The following is a 14,445-nucleotide window of genomic DNA, read 5'->3' as shown; positions in this document are numbered from 1 at the left end:
CAGGTATATGCCAAAACACTTCACAACTTACATAAAATAAAAAAATCTCTCAAAAATTTAACTTACCAAAATTGGCACAAGAATTAGCAGAAAATATAAGTATTTCTGTATCTCTTAAAGAAAGTAAGTGTGTTATTAAATGAAGAATGGCTTCTGCTTAAGATATAGAAAAACGTAAAGAAGATCATCCCACATGAAACAAATACACAGGAAAACACACGGCAGACTGCAAATATTCAGTTTCTTGAACTCATTGGAAAGCTAAGGTCACAAATCAGCCACCTACCTAGAAATATAAGAAAAGACAGGAACCTCCAAAAAATAAAGACCATGAGTGCTTGCTTACCTGAAGCAGATTACCCCCAGAATATGATTTAAAAGATTTCAGGTAAAGTCTGTAGAGAATTGCTAAGAGCAAGCATAAACTAGAGAAACAATATAAATGTCTGGGGTCACAGACAAAAGAGAAGTTCACACCAACTTCTAATGTCTTCTCCATAGACTCAGTAGGTGCTTACAAAAAAGATTAGAGTATTTCATGATGTAAGTTGGCCGAGGGGAACAGTAGCAACTGTGAGAAAGAACGAAAGCTTGCAAGAATCTTTCTCTTTTATGGAAAAGAAAGTCTTAATTTCTTAATTAAGAAACTGAGGGAAGAACAACAGTTGTTTGTATGGCACTGGTGAATGAACAATCTAAAAAAATGCAAAACAAAATATTAAAGCTAGGAGAACTAGGAGAAGGGAGCACATTAAAAAACAAAAACAAAGAACATCCTCTACCTTTGTCAACAGAGAAGGCATACATGCCTCCTGCCTTTAGAAAGATGACAGAATAACTGCAGCAAACTTCTCATCAAAAAATATGCAAGCCAGGACAGGTGTGGTGGTTCACGCCTGTAATCCCAGCACTTTGGGAGGCCAAGGTGGGCAGATCACCTGAGCCAGGAGTTTAGTTCGAGACTAGCCTGGGCAACATAATGAGACCCCTATCTCTACAAAACATACGAAAATTAACTGGACATGGTGGCAGGCACCTGTGGTCCCAGCCACTCAGGAGGCTGAGGTGGGAGGATCATTTGAGCCCCGGAGGCAGAGGATGGGGTGAGCCGAGATCATACCACTGCACTGCAGCCTGAGCTTCAGAGTGAGACCCTGTCTGAAAAAAAAAATCGAGGCAAAATAAAATAGAGTAACATCTTTACAATGTTCCAGTGGAGCCATTTGGCCCTGGGTTTTACTATGTGGGATTTTTGTTAGTGTTATTATTATCAATTCATGCACTTTATTTGTTATAGGTCCATTGTAGACTTTCTATTTCTTCTTGAATTAGGTTTGATATGTATGCATTTCTAGGCATTTATTCATCTAGGTTATCAAAATTGTTGCCATAAAATTGTTTATAGTATTCCTTAATAATATTAAAAAATACTTTCGTAAGATCTTTTGTAAAATTTCTCTTTCACTCATGATTTTAGTAATATGAGTATTCTCTTTTTTTCTTAGTCAGTCTAGTTAGAGGCTTGCCAATTTTGTTGATCATTTCAAAAAATAAATTTTTGTTGTGTTGGTTTATTCTATTGTTTTCTTAGTCTCTATTTCATTTATTTCCGTGCTAATATTTATTATTTTCTTCCTTCTGCTTGCTTTGGGTTTAGCTGGCTCTTCCTTAATTTTCTTGAGATGGAAGATAATTTACTGATTTTAAATCTATCTTCTTTGTAAATATAGGCATTTACAACCATACATTTTCCTTTAAGCATTGTTTTAGCTGCATCTCACAGTTTTGGTAAGTTGCTGTTGTGTTGTATATTTTAAAGTGTTTGGGGGTTCTCTTTAAAGTATTTTCTACATTCCCTTATGTTTTCTGCTTTGACCCATCATTTATTCACATTTATGCTGTTTAATTTCCACATAGTTGTGACTTTCCCAAATTTCTTTCTATTATCCCATTTTGTTCAGAGAACATACTTTGTATGATTCCTATCCTTTTAAATGTATTGAGGAGCTTGTATTTTAATCTAACATACAGTCTATTCTAAAGAATATTTCATGTGAACAGAAGAAGAATGTGTATTTTGCTGTAATTGGTGCAGTGTTCCACAGATGGCTTTGAGGTCATTGTTTTACAGTGCTATTCAAATCTTGTATTTCCTTGCTAATCTTTTTTCTAGTTGTTTTGTCTATTATTAAAAGTGGTATATTAAAGTCTCCTGCTATTACTGTTGACTTCTCTATTTCTCCCTTCAATTCTGTCAATTTTCCCTTCAGGTATTTTGGCACTCTGTTGTTAGGTGCATGTGTTTATACTTGTTATATTATCGTGATAGATTAACTTGCTAACATTACAAAATGCCCTTCTTCATCTTTAGTACCGATTTTGTCTTAAAGTTTGTTTTGTGCACTGTTGGTATAGCCACTACAGCTCTCCTTTGGTTATTGTTTGTATGGCAAATCTCTTTCCATCCTTTTACTTTCAGTCTCTTTGTTTCCATGAATCTAAAGTGTAAAGAAAAAGTGTTCCTGGACCAAACTGAGAGTTGGGCTGCTATTTCTCACAGCCCAATAACAAGATGCAAATAAACTCGGGAGGAAGAGAGTTTTTATTTCTGCAACCAGTTATAGGGAGAAGTCCTGGAAATTATCGCCAGACCAACTTAAAATTACAAAGTTTTCCAGAGCTTATATACCTTCCAAGCTATATGTTTATGTGTAAGTGTGCATTCATCTAAAGACATAAGTTATTAACTTCTTTTAATCTATAACTAAGGTCTGAGTCCCGAAGACCTTCCTCTGGAGCCTCAGTAAATGTACTTAATCTAAATGGGTCCAGGTGCTGGGGTTATTACCCTTACCTTGTCGCCTGCTAAATCACTGATATTTGGGGAGTTCCTTCAGACCTCCTGTAAACTTGTTTAATCCTAAACGGGTCCTGTTAAGAACTCCTTCATTAGTTTGTCATGCTTTAAGGCCCAGGAAAGGCCTAAGCAAAACTCTTAGTGGGCTTTTGTTACATTCCAGCCTTTATATCAGGGCACTGGCTTTTTAAGCTTTTAATATTTAACTTAACCCCTCAGTGGATACTAAAGCAGTTGTTATGGAGTCTTGCGTTAGTGAGACTTGGCCTGCCATGAAAGGGAACAATTTGTGACTAGGTGAGCACCTGTGGGAGGTGTCCTCTGCAGCTGCCATCTGGATGCTACATGAGGTCATTAGTGAGGTAATATCAGGGCACAGCTACTGGTCTACCACTTTGTATGACTCTGAGACACTCACAAGAATCTTTCATTAAAAGAAACTTCAACTAGGTTCCAGAGCATTTTTTTAAGATAAAGCAATGCAGTATTTGGAATGAGTAAGTAGTATTCCAGTTTCATGGTGTTCTGTAAGCTAGCAGCTGCATTTGCACTGTGGAGACCTGGGGAGGAAGACCATCTGCCAGCAGAAAATTACTGTGAACTGGACTCTTAAGACCAAATACCCCACTTCCCACTTCCCTGGGGTAATTCCTGTATAAATGAGGGAAACACTCTAGGTTTCTTGAGGGCTGTGTTTCAAATCTCTTTTGGAAAACAGTGGATCATATGTAAATACAGTGAATCTAAAAATTGAACCAATCAAGCATTAAAAGGGTTCCCCCAATGGATAGTTCCATAGAAAGAATTTAATATGTACAGATAAAGTGTTGGAAAAGATGACAATGCAAAGCGGGAGCAATGAGGCAACCCTACTGATAGTCACAGCAGAAATCTCCTACTGCCCTAAGGTTTGAGGAAAAATGGAAGGATTTGTGTGAGCCTGGGAGCAGCACTGGCTGGCAGAAGCTAAACTTGCGGTGGGACTGCCAGGTGAGTGCAGAAGACAGAAAAGCAGCGGCCTTGCTGAGCAGGAAAAGCCACTGCTGGAAAAGAGAGGGAGTCGGGGAGAAATTCACATTGTCCTTCCTTCTTCAATCTCCCATTCTCGTAGGAAACACGTTGACCAAAACTAGCCAGAAGTCAGGAAGCCTGGAAAATGTAGTTTGCAACTAATAGTTCCCATTTTACTCAGCAAAGCAGAAAAAAACAAGGAACAGATTTGAGCACAAAGAGACAAATAATAGGCCCAAATATTAAACAAAACATTGTTTAATCTCATACATTAAAACTAAGTAACCAAGTTCAAGTCACTGGTCATAGGGCTGGTAATTTTGGCCTTTATTTTGTGAAGCTGGATTTTATTTCACAAGGCAAAATTAGACAGTCAACCATTTATGCACATTCTGTGTTGAACATTTTAAGTTAATCTCTAATCATTTTCTTTCACAGGTAAATACACCATAAGTACTAGAATCAATGAATGATAATATTTAGACAAACCAAGAAATAATGTGAATATAAAAATAATGTATTATATTTGATAGAATTATTATTCCATTAACATAGTTAGTACATATAGATGGATACGTAAAACATGACAGCAATGTGCATAGCAGTTACTGGATCCTAGCTATGGCTCTGAAGAATTAACAGCCTCTTGAGCCTCAATATTTTCAAATGTAAATAGGAGTAATAAAACCTACCTCATAAGGTAATCATGAGTCATATGAGAGAAGTATGGAAAATACTTCATAAATTGTAAGGTACTCTACATATACATAGTAGTGGTATCTGATTGAGCAGATACTAGGTACACACTCATGTCTTGATGTTTTTTAAAGGTCATCTCGCCCAGCATGGTGGCTCATGCCTATAATCCTAGCACTTTTGGAGGCCAAGGTGAGCAGATCACCTGAGGTCAGGAGATCGAGACCAGCCTTGCCAACATGGTGAAACCTCATCTCTAGTAAAAATACAAAAATTAGCCAGGCATGGCGGTGTGCGCCTGTAGTCCCAGCTACTTGGGAGGCTGAAGCAGGAGAATTGCTTGAACCCGGGAGGTGGAGGTTGCAGTGAGCCAAGATCGAGCCACTGCACTCCAGCCTGGGCGACAGAGTGAGACTCCTTCTCAAAAAAAAAAAGAAAAAAAGTCATCTTTAAAAAATAAGCAATAAAACGAAACAAAGGGAGAAAGAAATGAGAATGATTCTGAGACTCACTCACTGTGTGATTTGGATAAGCCACATAACTTCTCTTGAACTTCTTTGAATATCCAGGTCTGCTTCTAAGGCCAGAAGTGTGCTGGTCTGGTTTGTCAGATCCTCTGTCTGCAGCAGAGAAAGTTCAGCCTGCAATTTCCATCAGGCTTCTCATTCTCCAAGCACTCCTTCCTGCATTTTCCCCGACCAAGCTTGCACGACTCACAGACAGCAAACTCACCTGTGCCAAGAAAGAGCTGCTGAGGGAGCTTTCCAGGAAATGTCTAGAAATGGGGAACATGTCAAAGACCACCAAAAAAAAAAAGGGACAGTTCGTACGTATGATTGCAAAGAATATTTTCAAGAATCAGCCCAGATTTTTCAAAAATAGTTTCTGCTTTTTGCAGTAGGGAGTTGGGGAGAGTTAATTTTTAAGCAACAGATCATCGCAATTCCTACTCTCCAAGTGTTTATAATCTTGCAGGGATCAAAAGTAAACCACAGACAGACAAAGAGACATACATATTACAGAACTATAAAAATACATACCTGATATGACTGTGAAGTTTACTGGACAAAAAATGGGAGGGGTATATTGTGGTTTTTTAAAGATCCTTGAAGATCAACTCTAGTTTGGGCCTAGTAACCGGCAGGTTAAGGTCCATATTCTCATTTGTCCAGTGGCCATTCTAGAAGCACCTGACTGCATTTTTAAATCAGTTTAGGGATCAAATGGAATATTATATGTAAATATTTTCATGATAATAATACCTACCACATAGGACTGTTTTGAGGATTACATGACAAAGTCCATGTAAAGTTTTTAGCAGGATGCCTGGTACAGAGCAAACACTCAAGGACTAGTAGCAACCTTAATATTTCTCACTTTGAAATTCTGTCTAAAACCATTTCAACTTTGTCTACAATATTTCTTTTAGTTTTGTTTACAATATCCTTTCTTTCTGTATAATATGACTTCAAAGAAAAAGAAAAGATCTGGGGGCTATTCGTTATGAATAGCTTTTCTGCAATGGTGCTGAGTTTTCATTGAGGCAACCTCTCTCTTTAATTTGAGCTTCCTTCAACTAACCTCATGCATTTGTGACATATATTATTACCAGACTTAGCAGCAGAGCTTTCAAGAGATGGGCAGGCATGTTCACAGAGCAGTGCTAATTGGCTGGTACAAGAATAAATCTAAGAACTTGGTTTAGTGAGCACCAACAGCTAATGGGAAAAGCCACTGAGTCCAAATCTCTATGGCCAAATTACAGTCCAGTCACAAAGATATTTTTCTGTGAAATCAAAAATATCCAAATATTATACTTGGAACAAGAGAAAGAGAAGAAGATAAGTTAGTGAACTGATTTTTCAGACAATTCTATTTCTGCCACTATCTCTGTCCCCTCTTTGCCTCCAGACATCAGAGAGAGCTAACAGCGGCAGAGTTCCTAAGAGAAAAAATAATTATATACAAGAGATTTAACTTACCTGATGGAAATGGTTGGGAAAAATCAAGTCCTGCCTGGCACCCTAAATTCAAAACAAAATACATTTTGAAAATTAAAATCAACACAGGAATTAACACTGTATAAAACACTCCCAACTTCACATGTGACATAGCATAACAGGAGACAGTAGATCACAGAGTTGCAATCTTTATTCTGTTTCTCAAGGCCAGCATTCCAGGTAACCAGCAAAAACAAATTACAAAAAAAAATACACTCTATGCTGTTTGCTCTTAGTAAATGTCACTGTAGGTCTAAGAAATTCCCATGACAGGTGCCATGAGAGCTTGACCATTAAGGTCAAACATGGAAGAATCAACAGGCTTTATAATCTGCCCAATCAAAATTCCATCCATTTTTACTTACCTGATGACAGTTGAACCAAAATGAAGAACATAGCAAATAGAAAAAAAAATGTCTTCCTGATCAGGGCCATCTTTTAGGGAAGACTCTTCAGAATAGAGATTGGGATTTCCTTGAGAAGACCCAAATGAGAGGCTCATTTTTATTTAAAAGTAATGGGGAGATGCTCTTGATCCGTGAAGTGAATCAATAAAACACAATTATATGCTCCATTTCCCAGGATAAAGGGATGATATCATGGATAATAACCCTTGGCATCCAGAAAGCCTTTTATTTTGGGGAGTCTAACTGGTGTAGTGGAAAGAACACCAGGCTAGAGGTTGAAAGAGCAGGGGCCATGTGAGTTTCCACCATACTAATGCAGGGGCCAGAAGATAGTGACCCCTTTCATCTCTTCCAGCTTCTGTTTTCTGGGAGAAAATAGGAAGCCACTTGCAAATTCTGCCTGCCTCTCAAAGTGTTGTAAGAATCTAGTATGATTATAATGCAAAAGTGTTTTGAATATGTGGAATGCTTGGAAGGAGGCCTGGTACCATGTAAGAACTCAATAAATGTGGACTCTCACTTTTCTAGCTTTCATTTTTATTCTCTACAAGTATCACAGGGAGAAAAGGAGGGGTAGCAATCATTTTGTCAAGTTAGCTCTGAAACCCCTTTCCTGTAAGATATCACCTCACGCACCAAAGCCATAATTACTGCATATTTTAAAATCATTAAGGACTTGAGTATTGGCCCAGATGGGTGGCTTATGTCTATTATCGTAGCTTTTGGGAGCCTAAGGCAGGTAGATTGCTTGAGCCCAGGTGTCTAGGGCAAGGCATGATGGTTACCAGCCCCTTGCTGCACCAACAGTGCCGTGGTACAGGTGAGCAGCATGGCAGGACCAAGCACGAAAAGCGTGCAGCATACAGCAAGATTCACATTTTTTAACAAATATATGCTTAGGTCAAGCCCTTTGCCAAGTTTACAAAGCTCAAAAAGACTGAATCTGGAATTCAGATTCCACCTCACTACGGTTCATCAGCTCTTAACTGAAGCATTGAGATATTGTATAATTACTCCCATTTTACATATGAGTAAACCAAAGCTGTTCAGGAACACAGCCAGGATTAGAAACCAAACTACTGGACTCCAGATTTTTTTATTTTTTCTGTGTCTGCCCTACTCTGTCCTCCCTTCATCCCCACTTTCCTTCTTGAAAACTTTCCAGAATCAGAAAAATGATGAGCTGTAGACTGAGTGACACCCACTGAGGTTGGGTGGGCTCTGCGCAGCAGAGCATGGAAATCCTCTCGTTTCTGCTAAGCCTCACTGATCAAGATGTTACTTGGTCTGGAGAAATGTATAAATGTGGGTGTTTGCTGCTCTTTCCTCATGGACACGGTGCTGATCTCTCAAGACCCACCCAGTCATGAGGACTTTCCTCTTTCTCTTTGCCGTGCTCTTCTTTCTGACCCCAGGTAAAATGGGCATCTTTACAGGGAAGGTGATCGGAGGTGGTGTCCCAGAGACAGGATCCCCTTCAGTGAATGCCTGGGCGTGATCAACCCATCTACTACAAGAGGTGATATCCCCCAACGCCTCTTCTGTAATTCCTTTGCATTTTACATTGTTATCTAGGAGGGGCTCTCACAGGTTTGAAAGAATAAAAGAAGGCCAGGAAAGATGCCTTTTGGCATCCCATCTCATGCTCACTAACAAAAACAAAAATTGAGAAAAAATTAAAAACAAGGATAGCAGTCTATGAACCTTTTAAAATGTAGTTATGGTAGAGATTGAGACAGGTAAGGAGAAGGGACAGGTAAGGATCTGAGCTTAGAGACACCTATGCACTCATGCCAGTCATGGCAACAGGTAAAGCAGCATAACTTGGACTGCCATTTCTTGATCACATATCATGAAGCCAAGTACTGTGATGAGAGCTTCACATAAAATGCATCTAGTCTTCCAGTGCCAGCGCCTTTAAGGAAAACTCTGTCTTACCCCTAATTTAATGGAAGTTAGAGAAAATCTTTTTGGGTTCGAAGGTCCATTTTACAAATTTTATTACAGATGCAGAAATTGTGCCTCAGATGGGCTCAGTGCTTCTCAGAGTCTTATAGATAACCAAAACAAAGCCAGGGTAGGAGCCCAACTGTCTTGCCACAGTAAGAGGCATTAAAGACACCCTTCCCATATCAAAACTCTCTTCATTTTCTCCTGCTCCTGGGAATCTCCAGTGGCTCCAATTGTATCCTCTTCAAAATTAAGGCTTAAGACCAGGCTCATGTGAGCCTCCAGAGAGCTGAAGAAAGGGATTCTCAGAGACCACAGTAAGTCCCAATTTGTGCCAGATACCAGTGATATACGATCCCAGGTATAATGCTCAACTTTTCACATCAGCTGCTCATAGCTGTGGTCTGTTTTGTGACAAGCCTGTGAGAGTAGATTCTGTGTCAAAACACGAGGATCTAGGACCCACAGTGACCTATGCCGTATTCAGGCCACTGGTTTTGATATGCACATTCGAAACTGGCCAGAGGTATCTTTTTCAGATCACTCATACTTATTATATAATAAGTCAAAAAAAAGATGTTATATACTACAAAATTATCTGTTAGATAATACTATAATTATAAAAGTATAATTAGTTACTATAATTACTATGTAATTACAGATACTTATCTATAATTACATAATGCTTGTTATATAATTATTAATCTAATAATTATCTATTAGATATACTAGAGTATAATACTATAATATAATAGTATTAGAGAAAATCTTTTTGGTTTAGTATAGTATTATAGTATAGCATAGTATATACTATAATTATTTACTGATGTTACAGTATGGTATTTTACTAGTATTATATACTATATAGTATTGTACTAGTATATATATATATATTTTTTTTTGAGATAGAGTCTCACTCTGTTCCCCGGGCTGGAGTGCAGTTTCACAATCTCAGCTCACTGCAACCTCTGCCACCTGGGTTCATGCGATTCTCCTGCCTCAGCCTCCTGAGTAGCTGGGATTACAGGCATGTGCCACCTTGCCTGGCTAATTTTTTGTATTTTTAGTAGAGACGGGGTTTCACCGTGTTGGTCAGCCTGGTCTCGAACTCCTGACCTCGTGATCCACCCTCCTCAGCCTCCCAAAGTGCTGGGATTATAGGTGTGAGACACTGCACCTGGCCAGATACTATATTATACTAGTATATTATTACTAGTAGTATTATATATTAGTATGTAGTATAGTATATATACTAGTATAATACTCTAGTATATAGTATAGTGTATATACTAGTATAATACACTAGTATATAGTACAGTGTATATACTAGTATAATACACTAATATATAGTATAGTATATATACTATTATAATACTCTGGTATATAGTATAGTATATATACTAGTATAATACTCTAGTATATAGTATAGTATATATACTAGTATGATAATATAGTATATATACTATATTATTACTAGTAGTATTATATACTAGTACATAGTATAGTGTACATACTAGTATAATACACTAGTATATAGTATAGTATACTAGTATAATACACTAGTATATAGTATATATACTACTATTACACACTAGTATATAGTATAGTATATATACTAGTATAATACTATAGTATACACTATTATACCAGTATATACTATAATACTAGTATTTTTATAGTATATACTAAGCTATACTATGATACTATACTAAAGCAAAAAGATTTTATCTGAATACCATGCTATAGTCTATAGTATAGTATTATATTAGTATCTGCCTTACTGTAGGGCAGAGAGAACATAGACCCCTGCCAGTGAGAGCCAGAGTTCATCGAGCTTTGAAATAGTGGAGTATTTTCACTTATGAACTGATGTGCTGATCCTGGATAATCATTAGTGCATATGCTGGCACTAATCCACCTGGCGGTAAGTTTTACGTAGATTTGAATTAGGCACCTTTATATGTTGACATTAAATGTATATACTTTATAGTATAGACATTAAATGCAATCTCTGTACATCTGATGCCTTCATTATATATACACAAATTGGGCAGCTCTAAAATGTTGATCCTGATAAGACGTGCTGTCTGTCCTTAACTTGAAGCAGGCTGCTCTTGGGACTGCTACTGATAAAGCCCTAAGGTGGGAACTGGAATTCTCCGCAAAATGAACTGAGAAAATCTTAGAAAAACATTCCCAACATGCTGCACCCTCCTTCTCTAAAGCACAAGTTTTCCGCAGTCGTTGCTTTGGTGAATATGGAGGAGAAATCAGGCTGAGCCTTCCAAGCAAGTTTCTATCTACCACAGTAAACTCATTCTCTTTTTGTATCTTTATCCCTTCCTTTGCTCTGGTCTGGAGCTATCTCCTCAGTCTCAGCTCTTGCTCTACTCTCACCAAGTAGCAGCCTCTGAGAGTGCACTAGGAAAATTAGCAGCCTCTGGGAGTGTATATGGGAACAAGTTGATAATTATCCCCAACAGATTTCGATTAAAGAACCATAGCTTACATTTCCCAAAGCTCCTACACAGCTTGGTCTCAAATGCTGGAAGACAAATGTATTCTTTACGGTATTTCACCCTGTGTGACTATGAGACTGAAATATCAGATAAAAATTAGGTCCCCTACCATCTCATCTACCGCTAGGATATGGCACTATGACAGCTTGTGAAAAAATCTTCACCAAGTAGTCATACAACTGTATCTGGTAAACATACATGTCTGAAAAGGGAATTAATCCAAATGGCTCCTTCCTTCGTGTAGCCAAGAATGCATTTTTTGATGAGAAATGCAACAAACTTAAAGGGACATGCAAGAACAATTGCGGGAAAAATGAAGAACTTATTGCTCTCTGCCAGAAGTCTCTGAAATGCTGTCGGACCATCCAGCCATGTGGGAACATTATAGATTAATGCAGAAGATTTAGGTTTCCAGAGAAGCATACATAACCTAGATCTTTTTACTCTTGCCTCTGCTGTAGGCAGACACTTTAATAAAAATAAATGACTGTCTTTGCTCAGTTTGTCAAGTGTTTCATTTAGAAAGGAGTACAACACTGCCTGACCTTGATGCTCCCTCCATCCCGGTTTATTTTTCTATCATTCTGGAGTAGATAAATTGTCCCAAAGCCATCTGATATTTTTCTTAAAAGAGGACTAGAAGAGACTAGAAATTAACAAATCTCTAGCTTGTACTCAGTCTAGTAAGTTGGCGCTTACTAACCTATTGACATGAAAGAAGTAAACAAAAGAAAATAAAGAAAAGAGAGAGAGGGAGGTGGAAAGAAGATGAATAGGTAGAGAAATGAGCACACTTTTTTTTAATACAAAACAAAATTTTATTCTTTTTTTTCCTTTTCTTTTTATTATACTTTAAGTTCTAGGGTACATGTGCACAATGTGCAGGTTTGTTACATATGTATACGTGTGCCATGTTGGTGTCCTGCACCCATTAACTCATCATTTACATTAGGTATATCTCCTAATGCTATCCCTCCCCCCTCCCCCCACCCCACAACAGGCCCCGGTGTGTGATGTTCCCCATCCTGTGTCCAAGTGTTCTCATTGTTCAATTCCCACCTATGAGTGAGAACATGCGGTGTTTGGTTTTTTGTCCTTGAAACTGGAAACCATCATTCTCATCAAACTATCGCAAGAGCACACTTTTTAAAAATTTTTACCATCATGCCATATGCCCACATAAATGAGCATACATTTACATGAATAGCTACATGAACGACAAATTGATGGATAGGCGGTCCATTTATCAAAGACTTTTATGTGTCACACACACACCTGTCTAAATTAATCATCATGACTCCATGTCTTTAATTGGGGCTAGTTAAATATTTTCTATAGACTTGTTCTCTACACGTAAGTCTGAGATAAAATTTGCTGACAGGCAAGGGAGTCATAATTACCTCTATGAGTCTCAGTAACTCCAGTGATTTAGACCCTCTTCCCCAAATCACTGCCTACGATTTTCCTAGGAACTGGCTGAGAGTTTACCTTCTGATTCTAAGCCTCAAAATTACTGTTATGGTGGGAATGTGTTCTTCCAAAATTAATGCTGAAGCCTAATCCCCACTCTGGTGATTAACAGATGAGGCCTTTGAGGAGGTGATTAAGCCTCAAGGGCCCTGCCCTCATGAATGGAATTAGCACCCTTATAAAAGAGGTTGAAAGAAACTGCCTTGCTCCTTCCACCATGGGAGGACACAGCGTTTATCTCTTCTGCGATGTGAAGGCTGAGCAACAAGGTGCTATCTTGAAAGCACAAACTGGGTCCTCAGGATATAATAAATCTTTTGAGGTCTTCCAGCCCCTAAAACTGTAAGTAATAAATTTCTATTGTTTATAAATCACCCAGTATAAGATATTTTATTATAGCAGCATGAATGGACTGAGACAATTACTTAGTTTAAGTAAGAATTTCCTATCATGTTTCCAGTGCTTAAGAGTTAGTTTTGGTTTCCTGCTGGCTCAGAAATCTTGCCTTAACTCCCCTTTAATTTTTCAAAGTCGAAAGATTTAATTCTATTAGAATCAATAACCCTTTCATGAAAAGGAAGTTTTAGTTACACTTTCTATTTTGAGATAATTGTAGATTCCTCTACAGTTCCAAAAATAATAATAATAATGCAGAGAGATACCCAGATCTTTTACTCTATTTTCCTCAATAGAAACATCTTTGTAAAACCATAGTGCAATATCACAACCAGGTTATTGACACTGATGCATAACATTTCCATTATCAGGAGGACTTCTCATGTTACCCTTTCAGAGCCACTCTCTCTTCCCTCACACCTCCACCTCCGTCTTAAACCCTGTATCAGTGATTTATTCTCCATTTCTACAATTTTGCCCTTTTAGGAATGCCATATAAATGGAATGTATATATCCTTATTAGACTGGCTTTTTTCAGTCAGCATAACTTTCTGGGGATTCATCCAGGTTGTTGCATTTATCAATAGCTCTTTCCTTCTTATTGTCGGGCAGTATTCCAGGATACGGATGAACCACAGTTTGTTTAATCACTCCCTCATCGTAGGCCATCTCTCTCTCTCTCTCTCTCCCTCCCTCTTTTCCCCCACTTCATTGCCTTCTCTTCTCCTCTCTACCTCTCCTTCTCTTTCTCTTTTGCATAGGGATATCTAATTGTTCAAGCACCATTTGTTGAGAAGACTATTCTTCCTCCATTACATTACCTTTGCTTCTTTGATAGAGAGGAGTTGCTTTGATCTTTTCTGAGCTATCCATTCTGTTCTGTTTCTCTGTTTGATCTATTTATTTATTGCTTCACCACTCCCACACTGCCTTCATCATTGCAGTTTTTTAGTGAATCTTGATATAAGGTAGTGTAAGTTCACTGTATTAACCCATTTTCACATTGCTATAAATAAATATCCGAGATGGGGTAATTTATGAAGAAAAAGAGGTTTAATGGACTTACAGTTCCACACAGTTGGGGAGGTCTCACGATCATGACTCAAGGCAAAGGAGGAGCAAGGTATGTCTTACATGGT

General features: G+C 38.1%; 1 protein-coding gene across 1 annotated transcript; it reads left to right on the top strand.

Moving 5' to 3' along the window:
• Positions 1–8,337: 8,337 nt before the first annotated feature.
• Positions 8,338–11,833, top strand: LOC129395875 (beta-defensin 106A-like). Its single transcript, XM_055107299.1, has 2 exons — positions 8,338–8,386; positions 11,685–11,833. The coding sequence occupies exons 1-2, from the start codon at positions 8,338–8,340 to the stop codon at positions 11,831–11,833; spliced, it is 198 nt and encodes a 65-aa protein (XP_054963274.1).
• The last annotated feature ends 2,612 nt before the right edge of the window (positions 11,834–14,445 follow it).

The sequence above is a fragment of the Pan paniscus genome, chromosome 7 (assembly GCF_029289425.2).
Source record: "Pan paniscus chromosome 7, NHGRI_mPanPan1-v2.0_pri, whole genome shotgun sequence".
In the NCBI taxonomy this organism is placed as follows: domain Eukaryota; kingdom Metazoa; phylum Chordata; class Mammalia; order Primates; family Hominidae; genus Pan; species Pan paniscus.
Note: the sequence above shows the minus strand (reverse complement) of the source record. Positions and strands in the feature narration are given on the sequence as shown.

What these genes read in the sequence shown, in the direction of transcription:
- LOC129395875 (XM_055107299.1), top strand. Translation starts at nt 8,338, where the DNA reads ATGAGGACTTTCCTCTTTCTCTTTGCCGTGCTCTTCTTTCTGACCCCA. An exon ending in GCTCTTCTTTCTGACCCCAG is followed by an intron (nt 8,387 to 11,684) that starts GTAAAATGGGCA and finishes TCCTTCGTGTAG; the next exon opens with CCAAGAATGCATTTTTTGAT.